This window comes from Canis lupus, chromosome 19 (genome assembly GCF_048164855.1).
Source record: "Canis lupus baileyi chromosome 19, mCanLup2.hap1, whole genome shotgun sequence".
In the NCBI taxonomy this organism is placed as follows: domain Eukaryota; kingdom Metazoa; phylum Chordata; class Mammalia; order Carnivora; family Canidae; genus Canis; species Canis lupus.
The window spans coordinates 36917438-36936293 of NC_132856.1; the positions used below are offsets into that span (position 1 = coordinate 36917438).

Consider the following 18856-nt stretch of genomic DNA (forward strand, 5'->3'; position numbering starts at 1 on the left):
TCATGAATATGGAAGGAGATTAGGAAGAAAGCACACTGGGAAGGGAATTGTCAAGAGGAAGTGGCCAGGGAAGAAGGGGCAGATGCTTCAGAAGCACCCAGCCTCCAAATTAGTTACTGCATCCTAGGCCTGGGCAAACATGGATGGGTCCAATCCAAGCACACAAGGGCTCATGACTCAGCAAGTGGTTCAATTTTGTGAGTCACTTCTGGAAAAAGAAAATCCATACCATGGCATTAGTCCTTCAGCTGACATTTTTCTACCTCATGAAACTAGGTTGGGTTTTCCAAAATCCTTCCAGTTAATTTGAAGGGATAAACATCTAACTTTCTGTTTTTGAACTTGTTAGTTGTACTGCTGTGCAGGATTGCACAACTGCTCTGGTTTAACCCCAGAGGTTCATTTCAGTCGAATCCTTTGGCGTGAGTTGTCTGAAAGCCCGCACAAAGCCATCCCAGAAGTTCTCATGGAACTAGGCTACATTTGGGCTTGTAATGAATATACACCATTTAATCAGGGATCTGACCAGCCAATATCATGACTGGAAAAAGGATTAGGCAGCTGAGCTATGACCAGACCAACAAATATCTGACTCAGTTTAGAAGAAAAGCTTTAAAGGCAGTTGCTTCATTAAAATTAAAATCTCATTTTAATAGGCAGAGACAATAAGGTAGATAAATTCTGTCAGCAAAAATTAGAATAGTTTATAAAAACATTATGCCAAGAATAAAGAAAGGCAAGGCTATGCCTATAGTGTGTGTGTGTGTGTGTGTGTGTGTGTGTGTGTGTGTGTGTTTTCTCCTGAGTATTTCATGGCATTTTCATACACACCTGCCACACTGGAAATCTCTACCTATGAGGACCCATAAAGTCAGATTAATACCATTGACAATGATTTGGTATTGATTTCATACAGACTTGGCTTAGATTTACATTTTGACATAGATTTAGTTTCCAGATGAGACATGGAATTGTACTGATTTTCATTAGCCCTGTGTTGGAATGGTGTTCTTTACTGTGAATTCTCTCCCACTTCCTTTCTCCTATAGAACTCATAGAAACATAGTAATGCAATCACAAATAAATGGTTTTCTCATTGAAGCCTACAGTTTATAGGTTCCCTAATTCTTTCCTTCATTGAGGTGTTCCATGCAGTTGTCCTCTAAATGATACTCTAGGGTCTTGACCAATAAAGGGCAGACTCATATACTGCTTTCAGGCAACACATCTTAGTGTGCCAAGTGATGAACACAGTTGTCCTAAATCTACCAATAAATACAGTGGAACCCTCAAAATGGAAGTTCTGTGAGCTCATGATCGCCCTTGGGTCAATAAGTGAGCTCTGGAGAAGGATATTTAGAAGCAAGGAAATCAGAACATCAGGTGTCTTATGATGTTCTCTTCAAGAAAGTCCCTAGGCTTGACACAGTCACACTGACATTAATGCTGTCATAGCCAAATTCACCAGCTTTGTGAAATAGCTCTTCTCAATCCTTTGCTTTCCTTTCTGTGTAGAAGGAAAAAGGATGTATATATTTCTTTGAGGAGGTAAGAACAATTGTAATGAAAACATTTTTTTTAATTCCACTGTTTTTACTCAATGTTTCTCTGACTTTCAAAAGACAAGGCAGTTTCATTTTAGTAATGTTACAAGTAAGGTTTGTATTATTTTAATACCTCAAGACAGTCATATTTTATAGTTGTGTTTGATTTAAACAACTAGTAGAAAGCATTCACATATCTTAAATACATGAGAATTTTTAAAAGAAGACTTCGAATCCCTAAGTCACTGAACATTAGGTCTGGGACTAGAAAGCTTGGAGATACTAGGGATTTTTAAATCAATTCTTGGTTTTTGGCTTTACAAAAATGCCTACTTTTCTTTTGCTTGTTTCTGAACATCAGAATACATCAGTGTTTCAAAACCATTTCTAATGTATTTGTGTCAAATCAGTTTCTATTAAACAAGATATACTACTAGCATGATAGGTAGTATTGTTCTTGCCATGGCCAGCTTCCCCTCCGGTCGGGCATTCTGTTAGTGTGCTTCCCAGAAGAGTCCTATAAAGGGAATGTTTTCACCCATTGCTACAAGAAGAAAACCATGGCTCAGGATGATGGTGTCCTAGGCCTAAGTTTGCCAGGAAGGACTGGCAGGGCAGGGCCTCCTCTCTATTTCCAGCCAACCCTGCAGTGGGACAAATGGGCTGTCTTTGCTCTGCCATAAGAGTGGGATGGCTTCATTCCATCACGCGTGCACACCACAAAGGGCTGGACTGTGTAGGAATAGTACTCTCCAAATAGCAACTGGGGCAAATGTCACTCTCACCTGCTCTATTCTTCCCATTTAAAAGTCCACATAGCCTTTCCTTCCGAACAGCCCTGTACTGAACTGTACTGCAAGTAGGACAAGCCACACCTCTAAATGAGGTGTGTGTAGGGTAGGTAGCCCCCAAGGTTCAACCAAGCACCAGCATTTTCATGGATTGCAGAGCCTCAGGTCAGTGCTGCTCTAAGGATCTCATGGATGGGGCCTTTGACTAAAGATCAGAGATGATTTCTCTTTCTGTTGGAAAAAGAAGAGTTTTGATAAACAAAGGTACTTTTTAGATTTCTCCCATGGGACAACACATCATTGATAAACTGCCACTGTCTGATCAGAGCTGTCTGCACCAAGAATCAATGTAATTGTGTGTGTGTTTTTAAAACTAAGCTTGGGGGCAGCCCTGGTGGCTTAGCGGTTTAGTGCCGCCTTCAGCCCAGGGCATGATCCTGGAGATCTGGGATCAAGTCCCACGTCGGTCTCCGTGCATGGAGCCTGCTTCTCCCTCTGCCTGTATCTCTGCCTCTCTCTCTCTCTCTCTCTCTTTGTCTCTAATAAATAAATAAAATCTTAAAAAAATAAAATAGAATAAAACCGAGCTTGGATTTCCCAGTATTACATTTGTTTCCGGAGTGAGTTAGGCTCAGCAAACAATTATTGGGCTAAGCCTTGTTTGCCCATTTAATGTATTTATTAGTAGTGGATTTACTTCACTATTATTAGAAATATAACTAGTTAATTATAAAAATACATGCTCACCACACAGGGTTTGAGAAGTACAGAAATGTATCAAGAATAAAGCAAAATATTTGTTCTTTACTCAGAGGGGAATACTCACTATTAGACATGCCTGTGCATTTCTTTCCAGTATTGTTTTGTAAATCTGTATGTTTACACACACATGTACACAGAGAACAGAATGTACATAAAATGTTACATTCTGATTTTAAAACTAATTTATTTTATTATATTATTAAATTTCATTTTGACCACAATTTTATAATGGCTTCCTATCCTTCGGAACTTTGATGACTTTCGCCACCACTTTACTATTGTGAGTATTTTGGTTCTTCTTTTCCTCATTATAGATAAAATTGCAGGTCGCTGACCAATTTAGGTTATAATCTTTCCACAAAAGAAGATTATTGGGTTAAAACATGCAAGTGTGAAAATTCTTCATATGTACTAGCAATGTATTCTTGGAGATTTTTCATTTTTTTAACCAATTTTCATGCCTAACAGTGTAAAAGCTATGAACTAAAATAAATAAATAAATAAATAAAAAACAACAACCATATTTTCATAATTGAATTCTGGTTCTTACTTTGCTTTTATCCGTATTATAAAATCCTGTGAAAGCTTCAGTATATATGAAAATGGGATGAAACTTAAACATTTTTTCCAGATATATAAGTAACCACATATTATGAGGTTTTAAAAACTTAACCACTTAGCTTTTTCAAACAAGAAATGCAAACACTATCCTGCTTCTGAATGGAACTCCATGGTCCCCCATCAATCCACATGAGGCTTACACTGGAGTTCTTGCGTGCTGTTCTATCAGCCATCCTGCCATTGGGAAGCCATGCACTTTCAATCTGAGGGGTTTGCATTTCTATATTTATGGTCTCAAACACAGAGATGGATAGGGCCATGGGAGAGGGGTTGGCCAAGACTCACATGGATATGAAACGGGCCAAATATACCTTCTTCGTCAGCTGTCCTGGACTGCCATGGATACACCCACACAGCGGGCCATGGGAAAGCTGAAGTGGCTAGACTTGCTCTGGTTTCTGCTTCCCTGGCCTTATTCACAAAACAGATCTATTAATTCGAGTGGCAGCCTGAGTTCAAGTGGCTGCTACCATCTTACAGACTCAGTGTAGTCAATCTTAACAGCCCCAACTTGGGAATGCATATAAAAGATGCCTGTACTTTTTCTCATAAAACAGTAAATGATAAGGGGGGGTAAAAACAGGGTTATCAAAACAAGATATAATAATTCACACACAAAGCCAGTAAAGGTAAAAGCAAATGAGTCATAAACCAGAACCAAATGTAAATAGTTACCACCTCTAGTTTTGTACTTCATTTGCATGGATTTCACCAGTATATAACTGTAATGGAACACTAAAATCACTAGACCTACAGTTCTATGAAAACAGCAGCTTTGCAAACTTTCAATTTTCTATCTTCAATGACGATTAATTCAACATTTCAAAGTACAGAAGTTAAATGAGGCGAAGAATGATAAATGATGCCCATGATCGCTGAAATCTGATTACCCAGAGATAAGAACAGGCCAGATTCTACTTGCACAAGTTTGGACCTAAAGCATGAGACAAATGAAAGAAAGAAGAGGGGAAAAAAAGTAAAAGGGGAAGAAAAACTTTAGGGAAATGAATGCTTCCATTTATCCCTCCTAAATATAATATAAACAAGGACACAAAGAAAATGCAAATGGATTCAGGATCCCATGGACACTCAGGGGGGGATATTAATAAACCAGTTCCATCCTGAAAGAAAACCCCCAAATCGACCTCCATTTAAGAAGCTAATTTATGCACTCCTGAGTCCTCATACAAGTTAAGCAGCACAGAATATCACAGCAGGCGTAGAACAACAGATCTTGAGCCCTGCTGTGTTTGTTCAAGAAGGCAAGTTAGCTATTCCTAACAGGAAACAAAACATGTAGTCAGGCTATTAAACAGGGATCGTTTTGCCATACTGTGCAGTCCTGAATGCATCAATTGCTGTCCCAAACAGGATTAAAGATGTGGTTTTCTTGAACTCTGGTTTTGGGAAAAATGCTTATGCTGCTCAGAATTTTCAGACTGATATTAACTAATCTAGTGCCGGGCAAGAAAGAGCACTTTTGAAACTTTCACAAAACACTCTCTGACAAAGAGTGACAAAGTTGTGTCAAGGCAGTGCAAAATAAAGGCAAGGGGGTACCGATGGGTGAAGAGTTAACCCACATACACAGCCAAATTTGGAATTCCCCCAAGAGTATTTTTGCCTTTAAGTATTCCAGGCCCCCACTCTACAGTGATTAATCATGCAGTGAACAACTGATATTTCTTTCTTATAGACAAAATCCACCTGAGTGAATAAGCAGTTTGAAAAAAATGAACTATTCTTCCAATGAACGACAATTGTAAATGTTTCTGGGTAATTCTGTTGTGTTATTATTATAAAATGGGATCTCCTCAATATTTTTGTAGAAGCTAAGAAGTACTATATAAGGGGAAAAAAGGGCAACCTTCCTTGCATATGGATCTTTCTTCATTGTTCAATTCAAGGACAATCAATCCACTGGAGAAAGTGGTTCAATTTCCACTGTAAAGAACAGATTTGTGATGGCTAGAGGGCATTAGATCTGTATTGCTACATAGTTTTTAACCAAAACTTTAGGACACTTCCCTGCCTTCGGTGAAAATATTTAATACAGATTGGGCATATCACCAGTTGGTACTTATCTCAATGTAATATCAAGAGTTGAAATTTATAGATTCTATAAATGATCTCACAGGTGCTTAAGAATCACAGGAGAAACAAAATGAAACTCTTTTTGCCAACCATTCTTCTAGAAAATAGTCATAAGCTAGAAGATAAGTTTTGAAAGACCCTCAAAATATCAGAATTATGAAAACCATAACCTCTAGCCAACAATCATTAATGACTACCATACATATGAGGGACACCCAAATGGGACATTTTTAGTGATAGATCAGCTAAGAGATTAAAGTAAGCATGTTTACAGAGACATAAGTATTTAAAATATTTATGGAGAAAACAGTTGCAGATGATACAAAGAGGGATTCCAACAAAAACACAGCACAAATGCAGACACCATATGGTCCAATGTATGCACCCATGACCTCATGTGAAAAGCAGGCCAAAGATGTTAACAGCTGGAGGTGCCTCCTTTTTACCCCCTGAACAAGAAACTCTTGGGTTTGGAAGGGGCTCATTATAATCATGTCCATGGTTGGGTGAAATTTCTGGGTAACGTCAAAGGCTTTGGGAAGAAATCTCTCAAAACAATTGTTCCTGGAAACCTTTGTTTTGTTAGGGTTTCAAGCCCACTCTGCATTTCCTTCTGACTCCGTGTAAAAGGTGAAGTCAGGTAATGCAGAGTATTTAATGAAATAGAGGAGCATCACATATCTTCCTAGTTCTTTTGTCATCTCCTGATAATTTACTAGGCTTGAGTAAGAACCACAAATCACTTTGGAGGCCCCAGACCATCACATCACATGGGATATTCTAATTTGCCCTCTTGACCTGCTGCTCTAGAGGATCAGAAGCCAAGACAAACAAATGGTAGTAGAATCTCTTAAAGTTTTGTGAGTGTCTAGTTTATATCAGGTTCTGTGCTAGGCATAAGTAAGAGAAAGAACTCTCATAACAAAACTGGAAAACTAGTCTATTGTTCTTGTTAAACAAAAGGAACCCTAAAGCTTAGAGAAGTTAATTAATGGTCATAAATGGATGGAGGCTAGGATGCAAAACCCCCCTCCCCCATAGTCCTTTGCTGGTCAAGCAGCAAGACAATGTGTTTGAGGGGAGCTGATACTCTTAAAAACCTTATCTTTCTAGCAGAGTCTTCTGCAAGAGTCATTGAAGTAATGCTTGGGATGGAGAGGGGAGAGCATGAGGGCATAGGTACTCATACATCAGCAGCTGAGACTAGCTGCCCTGAGGGAGGGTGTCTTCCACCTGCAGTGTGACTCTTCAGCTGCCTTCACCTTCTAACCCAGATCCCAAAGTTTATATTTAAACTCCTTCTCCAAAGAACTGAATTGGCCAGAAATGACTCCAAGAAGTTCTGAAACCATTTTATGCAGGGCTCTTAATAATTTTTAAGGTAAATACCTTTCTCTATTTCAATAAGAAGACGATTTATAGCTATGGTGAGAAATAGGAGGGAAGAGCTATTCCTTGTGATATGGGGCTGCACAGTGAGTCCTTGGGCAGTCAGTCCAGCATCTTTTGGAAAGGCACTGGGGCATCCTCCTCAATTACAAACTTTCTATTTGCAGGGCATGTGATGTGAATGACAGAAGGAAAGATGGCAGGGAGTGAAGTGCTATTGAAGAACCATGTGTCCCAGCGACCTTTGGTCTTACCATATTCTGTGTGGGTTTGTTTTGAATCTTGGTTTAAAATTCCACAGCTGATGGCACCTAAAATTCATGAGGAATCTTCTACAACAGAATGCTTCTGTATATGGATCAGTGGAAATTTGATGAAGAAATGCCAGGAAGTTGAGGCCGGTCTAGTTTTAGGCACTAAATTTGTTAAGTCTCTTTACAAAGAAATTTCAAATGCGGGCAATTAAGAAAGCATGACCTGTTAAAGATGCCAATCCTTCCAGATAATGTGAAATTTTGATCATATATTTACTCTGGAAGCTGTTGTTCTACTCAAATACTTTAACTTTTAATGAAGTGTTCAGTCTTTTTGTGATGGCACTCAAGTGTAATCAAACATTACCACAAGCCAAGTCACACACTAGCATGTCTCGCCTTGTTTAAATATCTCAAATATATTTGAGTAATTGTGTAATGATTTCTAGGCCTCTGGTTGTCCATATGGTCTGAACAGACTGTCTTTTGTAGAGCAGTTGTGCTATCTCTCTCAACAGGAAGGAATCAAATCATCTTTGCTCCAAACTGGAAAGCTTGGGAAGTACTGCTTACATTTCGGGGAGGTGCCTTACCTCAACTCTTGAAACAAAACCAACCCACATCTGGCCCCCAGAAATCACTGTGTCTTCTGGAAATCTTGCTTGTGTTTGTGAAATATCCCAGAAAAAGTCAGCAGGCATCATGTGTCATGTTTTCTTCCATAACTGTCCTTAAGATACAATGACATGCCATGGGGACAACACAGCAAAGCCAGCATGGCAATCACATGGAATCTTACTGGACAGAGGACAGTCTACATGGTGAAACCAGATCATCTCAGACAGACAATGAGGACCAGTGAAAGGGTCTGACATTGGCAAGAACTTTGCTCTAATGCTCTCCAGGTGGTACAGGCAATGAGACAAGCAAAGGAGCTATTGATTTTGCAATTAATGAAACCCATGGGGAGTCTTCAGAGATTTGGCTTAAGAGCCCAGAATCTATACAGTTAGTCACTGGGCCTTACAAATTATTCACATTAGCTGCATCCCTAGGAAAGTACCTCAGGGAAGACCTGGAATGCTATGTTTGAAGGATTGTGCTAAACTTACTCTTTGAGAATTCTTAGTAAAATGGTTGGGTACAGAGCTGCCTTCAAACTACTGTCCATAAGAAGGTTCTTTGATGGGACAAACTGGGCAGGGAGACAGTGGACAGATGAATTTGTTGGCCTTTATGCTCCTGCCCAACCTCAAGTTTTTGAAGTTTTAAGAGGGAAAACCATTTCACTGGTCATGAGCAGTACTGAATGCACAAAATCATGGAGAGACATGCACAATTTGCAAGTTTTGGGGATGACTGCAATGTGATGGAAAGAGTTTACCTTTTGTGCCTGAGGGAGCTGAAAAATAACAGGAAAACAAAACAAAAAGAAAAGAAAAAAAGCAATCATTACCTAAAAAGTCAAGATTAATTGTAAAACTTCATTTGGTCACCACTGGCAAATGGAAAAACCAAAACTGGGAGAAAAAGAGGGAAATAAAACTAAAGCCAAGTCATTTCCCCAAATTAAGCTATGGTGTTGATTATTCAACCTGCTGTCTGAATCTGTAGGATCAACAGATAATCTGTGAGCACATGTTTTGGGAATCACCATGCCTGTGCAGGCAGTTTGGCAACTTCCTGCAGTGCTAGACTTGAGGTTCTTCTGTTCAGCAGTCCCAAACACACATTTCCAAGGCCCAATTCCTCCTTCTTGCATGCCAATGGTTTCCTAGTGGAGAAGGACTGCCTAGAGACATTTGGCATTGTCAAAACCGGGGAGGGAAGGGGAGGGAGCCAGAGCTCTTGGCTTCTTGTGGGTAGAGACCAGGGATGCTGCTAAACATCTTATAGTGCACGAAATAGCCCTCACAAAAAAGAATTATTCAGCCCACATGTTGATTGTGCCCAAGGTTGAGAAACCTTTCTGTATACAAAGGTAAGACCATTAGAAAAATGTTCTGTTTTTAAAGTCAATTTTTCTTGCTTTGTAGCATATTAACTGTTCTCTTTATTGGTGGTTAAGGAAGCATGCACAAGGATTTGTGCACTTGAAGTAAAGCTGATACTCTAAGAGCAACGAAAAGACAGTGAGTTAATCCATAAAATAAGACATAATAGCTTTCCAAATGGTACAGGCAAGAAACTGAAATTATAGGTATATGGGAAAAGATGAACATTTATGAGACATACTTGTCTATTTTTCAACATTGAGATTATTAGGCTGTGGTTTAATGCTACTGTATTTGTGACTGCCATTAGAGCATGTGATGTTTTGAAAAGCATTTTCCCACTCTGAAATAGAAATTACATTATCTATGTATTAAATACCAAATCTAGGAGTTACATCAATTTCAAGACTTACTTCCCATCATAGAGACTAACATTTATTGTGTGTGAGCTTGTCACCAGGCACTGTTTTGAGCTTTTTATTTGCAATGTCCCACCAATCAAAGCAACCCAGTACTAGATACCCTTATTACCCATTTTACAGATGGAAAATAAAATGGAACCTGGAGGATAAGTAATTATATACTGTCCCATAGATAATAAATTGTAGAGCTGGGTTGCCTGACTTCAGAATGTGCATTCAACCAACTCACACAATAAAGGCCATGAATGCTAGGAAATTAGCAGACTTTTCTCTCTGTCTCTCTAGAGCTTATAACATTGGAAGTGCCAGAAGATGCAAGACCACTAAACCTGAAATCCTAGGGGTATCATTTGAACCTTTTGCCTTTCCCATTCATTTAACCCTAGGAAGAATGCGCTCTTTATCTGCACTAAGACCAGGGCTTCCTAAAGCCCTGTACCTGTGGATAGAGCCCAGCAAAGGACAGAAGGTATAGACCCAAACCAACAAGATGTCTTGGATCTCAGAGACATCTACAGAATAATTGGAAATATATCCATGAAAAGCAGGCCCAACCTCTCCAACACTCATTTTTCAAGCAATTTTATCCCCAAAGGTCTCTCAATTTAAGGAAACAGGAATAGTACAAGCATACTTTTCTGATTCTTTTATCCTACTTATGGTTATGGTGACCAGTATTCAATAAGGAAGCTTATGAGTTCCTCCAGTGCTTCTTAAAGAGTTCAGAAAATATGTATTAAGAGGTGAGAAATTGAACCTAAAATGAGGGATCCCTTCAAGTAAAGTCTCTTGAATATTAAATATTTTTTCATATGACAGAAAAGAAACCTTAGAGACATGAACATTAAGGGAATGATAAATGCACATTTCCTTAGGAAAGCATTTGTGTTGAATCACAGCTTGTCATATGAAATGCATGGGGGGCCCAGTGAATTACAAATGTTTGATGAACTGTAAAATAAATACCAAGGTTCAGCCCTGCATAAACTGCTGGACTTGACAGGCCTCTGAAAGGAGAGCTACCCTTCCTTTCTTTCTGGAAGCTTCATCTCAGTTGAGCAGGAAACACCTCTTTTTGACTCATCCATTTAAGCACAAGAAAAGGAAAATGAGAGACTAGGACTTTGTGGTGATGTCCTTAGTTTAACACTGTCCTCAAACTCTCCACAAAACATATATTTTCCTCAAGAAATAACTCATGAGAACAAAGAGCCACTTTCCTATCGGTGCCTTGAAGGAAGAGAAATTATAGCTTGCAGTGCCCTCAACAGGTTGGACCTCTGAGAAGGAGCTTCAGAATAGAACCCAGCAAATTTAGATCAGATCATTAGCAGCCACAGATGCTACTACTTGGGAGTCAGCTCCCCTGACGATACATCATCCCCCCAACAGTCACAAACTATACGCATGCCTGAGCTGGGAATCTGACCAGCCAGATACTTGAGGCCTCTGGCTGGAGTCTTGAGGCACGTGCCTTCCAGCCTTTGGCCAGATGCTTGTCTGTAAAAAGGGATGGTGGAGGGAGGGCTGGGAAATGGGCCAAATCTGGGATGGCCAATAGATTTCGTCTTGAGAGCCAAGTCTGACTGATTAGTAATGGCTGTCTGGAGGGCCATGTTGAGGAGGATTCTGAAGTTATGTCTGAGTTTTGTTGGAAAGAATGTAAGAGCCAAATAGCAATGTCCTTTGTGGGCTAAAAACTAAGGAATGGCAAACCATATCCCTGGACACAATGATCTCTCAAGGTCTTCCTGCACTTTTTCTTTGTAGTTCTGAGTACATCTACGATTTGTATGCCGATATTTGCTTAATGTCTCTCCCCTGCTTGGTCAAAAGCACCATGAAAGCATGAGGGTATTTACCCTCTATGCAAGTCTTTAAGAAGTTCTCTAAGCTGTGCCTGTAACCTGTGTCCTCCTTGTTAAAGAAGGTACCCTGTTTCTAGGTTATGTTTAAGGCAGATGCTAGGGAAAGAGAATCGGGGTAACTGCCTTGAATCCACATTACCTCCACAAACACACCATGTTGATAATCCAAGCTGACAGCTTTCAAGAGAAAAAGAAATCTCTCTGCCAGAATTATGGACATGAACTCTTGGATTCCCACATGCCTGGTGTGGGTGTCTATATATATACCGACTGTCTCACTAACCCATGGATTCACATGAAAGCAGCCTGGGAACTTCTCATCATGTGGCCTATGGTGAGGCAACATCTCTTTTGAAAAAGCCACCTTGTTAGGCATTGTCAATCAGCCTCCAAGTCTCTGGATCTGTTTCTTCACTTACTACATAAGGGTCTACACTGGTAGCTTCAGTTTCCTTCCAGGCTAAACACACCCAAGGTGTATGATTCTGTATCCAACTGTGCACACCCTCCAGTTACTTGGAAGGAAGGAAGGAAGGAAGGAAGGAAGGAAGGAAGGAAGGAAGGAAGGAAGGTAGGTAGTGGTATGCTCCAGGCTCCCATATTCCTAGAGAAAAGCTGGGTCCTGAATGCATCCATGAGATACCTGACATTCAAATGTGGAAAAAGTGAGAAAGTGTCTTTCAAAAGAGAATGAAGGAGAGGAAAGGTGATGAAGCTGAAGATGACAGCACAAGCCACTCTGTAGGGGACACTCTCAATGGACCAGGTATTTGAGCACTTGTTCACCTCGCACAATGTTGGTCCTCCTCACAGTGGACCTCCAGGTTAGAACTCCCTGGTTGACAGATGAGGAAACAGATAACATTTAGAACAGCTAAGTACCTGGCCTAGGTCACTTAGCTGGGAAATGCTTGACCTGAGGGTCAAAGTCAAGTCTCTCTGAAGCCCCACCTCTGTTTTATCCATCAGGCTCAAGGTGCTGCTCCTCATGCAGACCAAGGGCTTGAGCACCAACCCAAGCTTCTGACGGACTTGGGGACTTCTCAGGCTGTTCTGTCTGGGCATATGCCATACTGGAAAGGGGACCAAGAAGTTCTGGCACCACCCCTTCTGGGAGAGTTTGGATGGAGACGGAAAATCCAGCTTACCACTTTTCTCAGCGTGTGGTGCATGATGTAACCACGTAGCATAAATATTTACTATGTCCTCTCCTGTCACAGACATTTACGCTTGTCCTTTCCTCATACTGGAAGTCTCCCTTGTGCCCCTCCTTGCGCGCCTAGCAAATGCCTACTTCTCTGGTCAGTTGTCATTGCCTCAAAGAAGCCTTGTCTGACCTCTTGCATCATGTGCCCTCTCACATGCCCTCATAATACCACATGCGTCCCATTCATGGTATGGTTACTCCCTCTTGCATTAACTGCTTTTCCTATTTTGGTAATAGAAACCAAACTTTTAGCCAGGGTCAGCTAACTGACCCTCTTAGAGCTTCGTGTGCCTAAATGATTCAGTCATGGTCAATGAGATATCCATGGATGTGGCTTTTCCAGAGAGTGTCCTTAAAAGGACTCCCTCCACTCCATCCTGTTGCCAGTAAGGTAGATGTGATGGCTGGTTCTGTAGCAGTCATTCTGAGCTATGAGGTTATCTTGAGGATGGAAACCACACATTAGGCTGGTGAAGACAGCAGTAATGACAGGCAAACATAACAGCTATGGCCAGCTATCTACCATTCTAACTGTTTCACTTCTATCAACTTAATCAAAAGTCACAGGAACCTTATTAGGTAAATTCTATTATTGCCCCAGTTTTGCAGATGATGGAACTACAAGGTCACATGGCCAGAAAGCAGCAAAGACAGAAATTGAGAAAGGTGACCAATAGGAAGGGCAGTGAATATTCCAAATAAGAAATAATGGAGAACTGAATCAGGGTGCTTGTGGTGGAGGTGGCAGGCAGTGGTATGACCTAAGATCTATTTCAGAGTAGAGACAGTGGAGACTGAAATGGTAATATGTAAGAAGGAGACATCACGAGTGCCTCCAAGGGTTTTGATCCACGCAAATGCAAAAATGGAAGAGCCATTTACTGAAAAGAGGAAGGCAAAAGGAGGAGAATATTTGAGGAAAGCAATTGAGTTGAGTTTTGTCTGCAATTGACAGTTTTAGGGTGCCTCTTAGATTTGCAGGCAGAGGTGTAGGGTGGGCAATGTGGTCAATGTCAGTATGCCAATAAGGTCACTCAGAGAGTGCATGGAGAAAGAAGAGAGTCTGTGCCAGGGACAGAACAGGAATATCTCACCAGGTAGAGGTCTGTGAGTCTAAAGGAGCCAGTCAAAAGAGCAGTGAAGAGCCAGGGGGGAGGTAGGAGATCAGAGAGTGCTCTGAGTCCCTAAAGCTAAATAAAGGTTCTTCAAAGTGAGATAGTGCCTCCAGCAAGGGAAGGGAGCCCTTTTGTTTTAACTTTTGTCATTCATTTCATTTCTATCTCAGATTTCTGCACAGAGTCATGGGGCAATGGAGGGGATGTCCATCCATCACTCTCACTCAATGAAGTTCCAGAGTTGAATGGACTCCTTTTCAAAAATAAAACTCCAATTAAAGATCTATTGATCAAAACAACACATTTCACTATGAAATATGTAAAGACCAAATGGGAAACAAAGTATTTTCCTGCCAACTGTGTAAAACAAAAAAAAGCCTGGCCTACATATGTTTATTCCATTTTGTAAAACTGGCCCTTTGCCTCAAGCCTTATGAATGAGCGATAAATCCCTGCTTGCTGCAAAGTTTCCTTGTGTTCATTTATTTTTCTTGTGCATGTTTGCATTTATAATCTTCCATTCTTCTCCATTAAGCAATTTGGATAAAGATCCCTATTCCTCTTATATATCAGAGGAAGTTCTGCTAATTGGCTCAAACTCTAAAACCCGCACATCAAGCATAGAAGGTCTCTGATGAGCTAAGATTTGGCAGTGTAGTTTCTGTCCCACATCCATCTACTTCCGCCACCACATGCCAAGCCACCATGGTTGCTCTTCGTCTCCTCACTTTGACTCCTCCCCCCAGTCCTGTCTCTATACTGTGTCCAGAATAATCGAAACATATAAACCTGGTACTTTGCCAGTGCTCACTTGCCTCAAAGGCTTTGTATGGCTATTTTATCTGATTGGCTAATGCTCTGTCCCCTGCCCAAGTCAATTCCCTAACACTGCCTACAAGCCTGGCCTTACCAATTCTTACCCATCTGTCAGATTTCAGCTCTGGTGGCATCTACTCTAACTGAAGTCCCTATTTCAACCGAGTGTCTTTCTATAGCATCATTTAGTTTATTCCTCTCTTAGCATACATCACCTTCTGTAATCTTCTTGTTTATTTTTTAATTACTTCTCCACATAAGAATTTAAGAGTCATCCAGGACCCACATCTATTGTATTCATTGTTTTATCATTAGGGTCTACACCTGCTCTATATCTGGCCCTTGTTAATCATTCAGGACATATTTGTTGGAGTTGAAGGAAGGAAGGAAGGAAGGAAGGAAGGAAGGAAGGAAGGAAGGAAGGAGAAAGTTAAAGGAGGAAGGAGGGAAGGAGGGAGGGTTGTGGGGAGAGGGAAAAGGAGAGAAGTAAAAGAAGCAGGAAGGAAGGGATGAAGAGGGGAGAGCCTTAGAGTCTGGTAGACCAGGTTTCAAATCCTATGTCTACCACTTACTGTGAGGACGTGGACAATAAAAAAATAATCTCTGAGCTCAGATTTCTCATCTGCAAGACTAATAGTAACACTATAGCAAGGGATTAATGCGAGGATTATGTGAGATAAATACCTGCTGAGAACCTACAACAGCCCTTGGCCCATAATAGTTGTTGTTTTTACCCCTTGACCTTGTAACCTCTGGAGTTTTCAGAGTTGTCCCTAACCTTACAATGTATGAGAGATTATACCAATAACCAAGTACCTCGTGGTCCATAAATAGGCCCACAGACCTGGAATCAGGTGTCTGGATAGCCTGGATAAGTTGTCTTAGGCAGTATGTGACTTTTACAATGGGCATGTGTCTCTTTGTTTTCATCATATTCAATTATTCAAGTCCTCATTGGAATTTTTTTTTCATATCCGAGAAGTCTTTCAAGCTTTGTTAGAAAGACTCACAGGCAGAATGGTTATCTCTGTACTCCAAATTTTCTTGCTTTATCAGTTTTAGTGTTATCTTATCTGACCACATACAGTTTATTAATGATTTCTCAACATCTAGTTTGGGGTACAGATAGAACTTTAACTTTTTCTTCCAACAGTATGTTTAAAAGCAAGAAAAATATGGATAGAAGGACCTTTCTTTGCAACATACTTGCTTTTTAAAGTGTTTCTTTAAAACAAAAATCATATAAGCAATGCATATTCCTTGTAGAAAATCAGATATCAAAGAGAGGCAAAAGGAGACATTTAAGGCCACTTATGACAAGAACATCCATTTTTTTCCCCTAACATCGATTGTTGTTCTCAGTTAATATTATGTTAAATGACTGCACAGTATTCCATTATTCGAATATATGATAAATCACTTATGATCTAGGCTGTATTCTCCTTGTCACTAAAGTAAATGACTGCAATAAACATCCTTGTAGTGTGCACATGTTTGTAATAAACATCTTTGTAGTAAAACTGTTGCACATACTCTCAACTTTTCAAGAAGTGAGTTATTAGTTGAAGGGCATTGCATATTTCAGTCCATTTGCTTTCTAGAATGCTGTCCTAATTTACACTCTGAGCAGGATTCCATGTTCACTTTTCAATGTTCACTTCACCACCCTTAACTCAGCACTATGTATTGTCATCTTAAAAAATCTTCCAGTAATTTTCAAAGGTTAGATTACATGGATTAAATATTTCCACAGTCCAAATGAGTTAAAGCAGAGGATATTCAATTTTAAAATCCCTGAATGGCCAAAGGGTTAGCTCTGTTGTGGGTCTCCAGAGAACACTGTCCTGCTTACTGCAGACTAGCACCTCCAGGTTATTTAGTAGAAAATTGATAACTAAAGGTCAGATTTTTCAAACTTAATTTTGGATAAAAAAGACCTGGTATTTTTGTTGCAGCAGTAGAGCCCTGCCTAGATGAAAAACAAGCATGCATAAATTATTCACTTGATGGCAGACATTTTGGGGGATGCTGGAAAATGTGGATTATTAATGGGCAGGCCAGAACAATTCTCACATTACATATAGCTAAGGACTATCAGCTGGGGGAAAGCCCCAGACATTTTGCTTGTTATAATGTTCTAAAAATTCTCACAATAAGAAGTCATTTCTCATCAGGCTCGAACTCTGCATTGTATTGGAAAAATAAGTTTCCAATTAAAATTGTCATTCTTCAGCTTTATTTTGTGTGGTCATCTTGCTGAAAAATTATCTTGAGTTCTGGCAATGTGGGGGAGCCCAAGGTTCTATCAGTTTCCTGTGAGAACATGGATTGGTAGAATCGAAAGGGAATTTGGCAAAGTCCAGATAAAACCACCACCATGATGCATTTGTATTTCCTGTTTGAAAACCACATTGGTTCACACGGCAGTCCAGGGATCAGTGTAGATTAAGGAGGATCTGATAGGGAAGGAAGCTCTTTTTTGCAGGATTCATTTTGGAAATATCTGAACAGGATGCAAACCCACTCAGACCTTCTCCTGAACTCCCATCCTACCAGTGTCACTTTTCAACATTGTGACTGCTTCCAGTTGGATACTCTAAGCTGCTGGTTTTAATTAAAACTTAATTTGCAAAAATGTTTCATAATTTATGCATGTCATATAATTCCTCTGAGACTATGGACTTGGAGCCAACTCAGGGCCATATAAGGAGACATTTTACTGAGAAGGTGGGGGGAGGAAAGGGATGTAGGAGGAGAAGTACCAACAGGGGTGCAACAGAGGAAGGTACTGATACTTTCTTTCAGCTTTCCATCACCTGGATCTGCAGCCACCTGGGAGAGACACGGGCCTTGATGTCTGGAAGCAGAGAGCCCATTTGGCAGGTCACAGACACAGAGACCCAGAAGGGTCAGCAGTGGCGAGAATGGTCCTCCAAGGAAGGTCTTACCAGGGGAGATGATGAGCCAAAGAACTTGAAACCCTCCAAAAGAGATGAATGGGTTCCCACTCTCTCCACAAAAGGAGACATTGAAACCCACAGAGGAAAATTAATGAAAACTCAAGAGTTTGCAATGAAACCATTACTTCACTCAACAGATGTCTTCCAAGAGGAGAGTTTGCAGGGATCTGCCAAACTGTTGAACCACAAAGAAATCTGTGTAGCAACTTAACTAGAAATATTGGGCCTGTAAGAAAGATGACCAGAAAGACCCTACCTTCAATGCACATCCTTTGTTAATTATAAAGTGAATGAATCTCCAGTCACCCTCCATGTCTGCAGTGGAAAAACATCTATATAGACAGAAAATATCAAAGGGGCCAAAAAAAAAAGTACACATGTATTCTGCATACTCAAAAAGGATGGGTCACAGTGTCAGTGCTATACTCTTTAGTGGGCAACCTGGTAAGGTATACATTTCACAGCAGATGATCTCTATCTCTACACTATAACTTAAAGGTCCTTCCATTTCCTGCTGCCTATGGAAAACATTATAACCTATTAAGAAAAAGCAAAAGACTATCTTGTCTATCTGCCAAGTTTATCTATCAAGTTTGTATCTTCCAGAAGTGAACACAGTAAGTAACTTTTGAGGGTAAAGGTGTGAGCTGTGGGGGACAGATAATCCTCTGTGGATGTTCAAATTAGGAGATCCTTCAGGAAACCCCATACACACTCTGTGATTCTTGTCTGTGATTGCAGTTTACAAGTTTTCTTCTATGAAAAATCTATTAACATTTCCTTCCCTTACATATTGGTTTCACCTTGGCCCATCAATGAATATATTTTATGTTCACCTGGAAAGAGAAAGAACTGCCAAAGCCATGTGTTGAACAAGTTCTTCTATGCACCTGAGCACTTTGCAAGTCAAGACTGGATGTCATTTACTAACAATGAAAATGTGCACATGCTGAGTGCTTACTTTAAGCCAGGCCAAGAGTTAAGGCCTCTGAATGCATCCTCATGAGAAATTCCCACAT

General features: G+C 40.3%; 1 protein-coding gene across 10 annotated transcripts in view; it reads right to left on the minus strand.

Annotated features, from left to right (window-relative positions):
• CACNA2D3 (calcium voltage-gated channel auxiliary subunit alpha2delta 3) overlaps nucleotides 1-18856 on the minus strand; it is a 945543-nt gene that overhangs the window by 225976 nt on the left and 700711 nt on the right. For 9 of the 10 annotated variants that reach the window (XR_012011921.1, XM_072785849.1, XM_072785848.1 and 6 more), the window contains one exon: nucleotides 8840-8857. The exons of the other annotated variant lie outside the window; for it this stretch is intronic. Coding sequence is in view for 8 of the 9 variants with exons in the window: in XM_072785849.1 (XP_072641950.1) it covers nucleotides 8840-8857 (18 nt within the window). In the remaining variant the exon portion in view is untranslated. The remainder of the gene's footprint in view (nucleotides 1-8839; nucleotides 8858-18856) is intronic. 10 annotated transcript variants of the gene reach the window in all.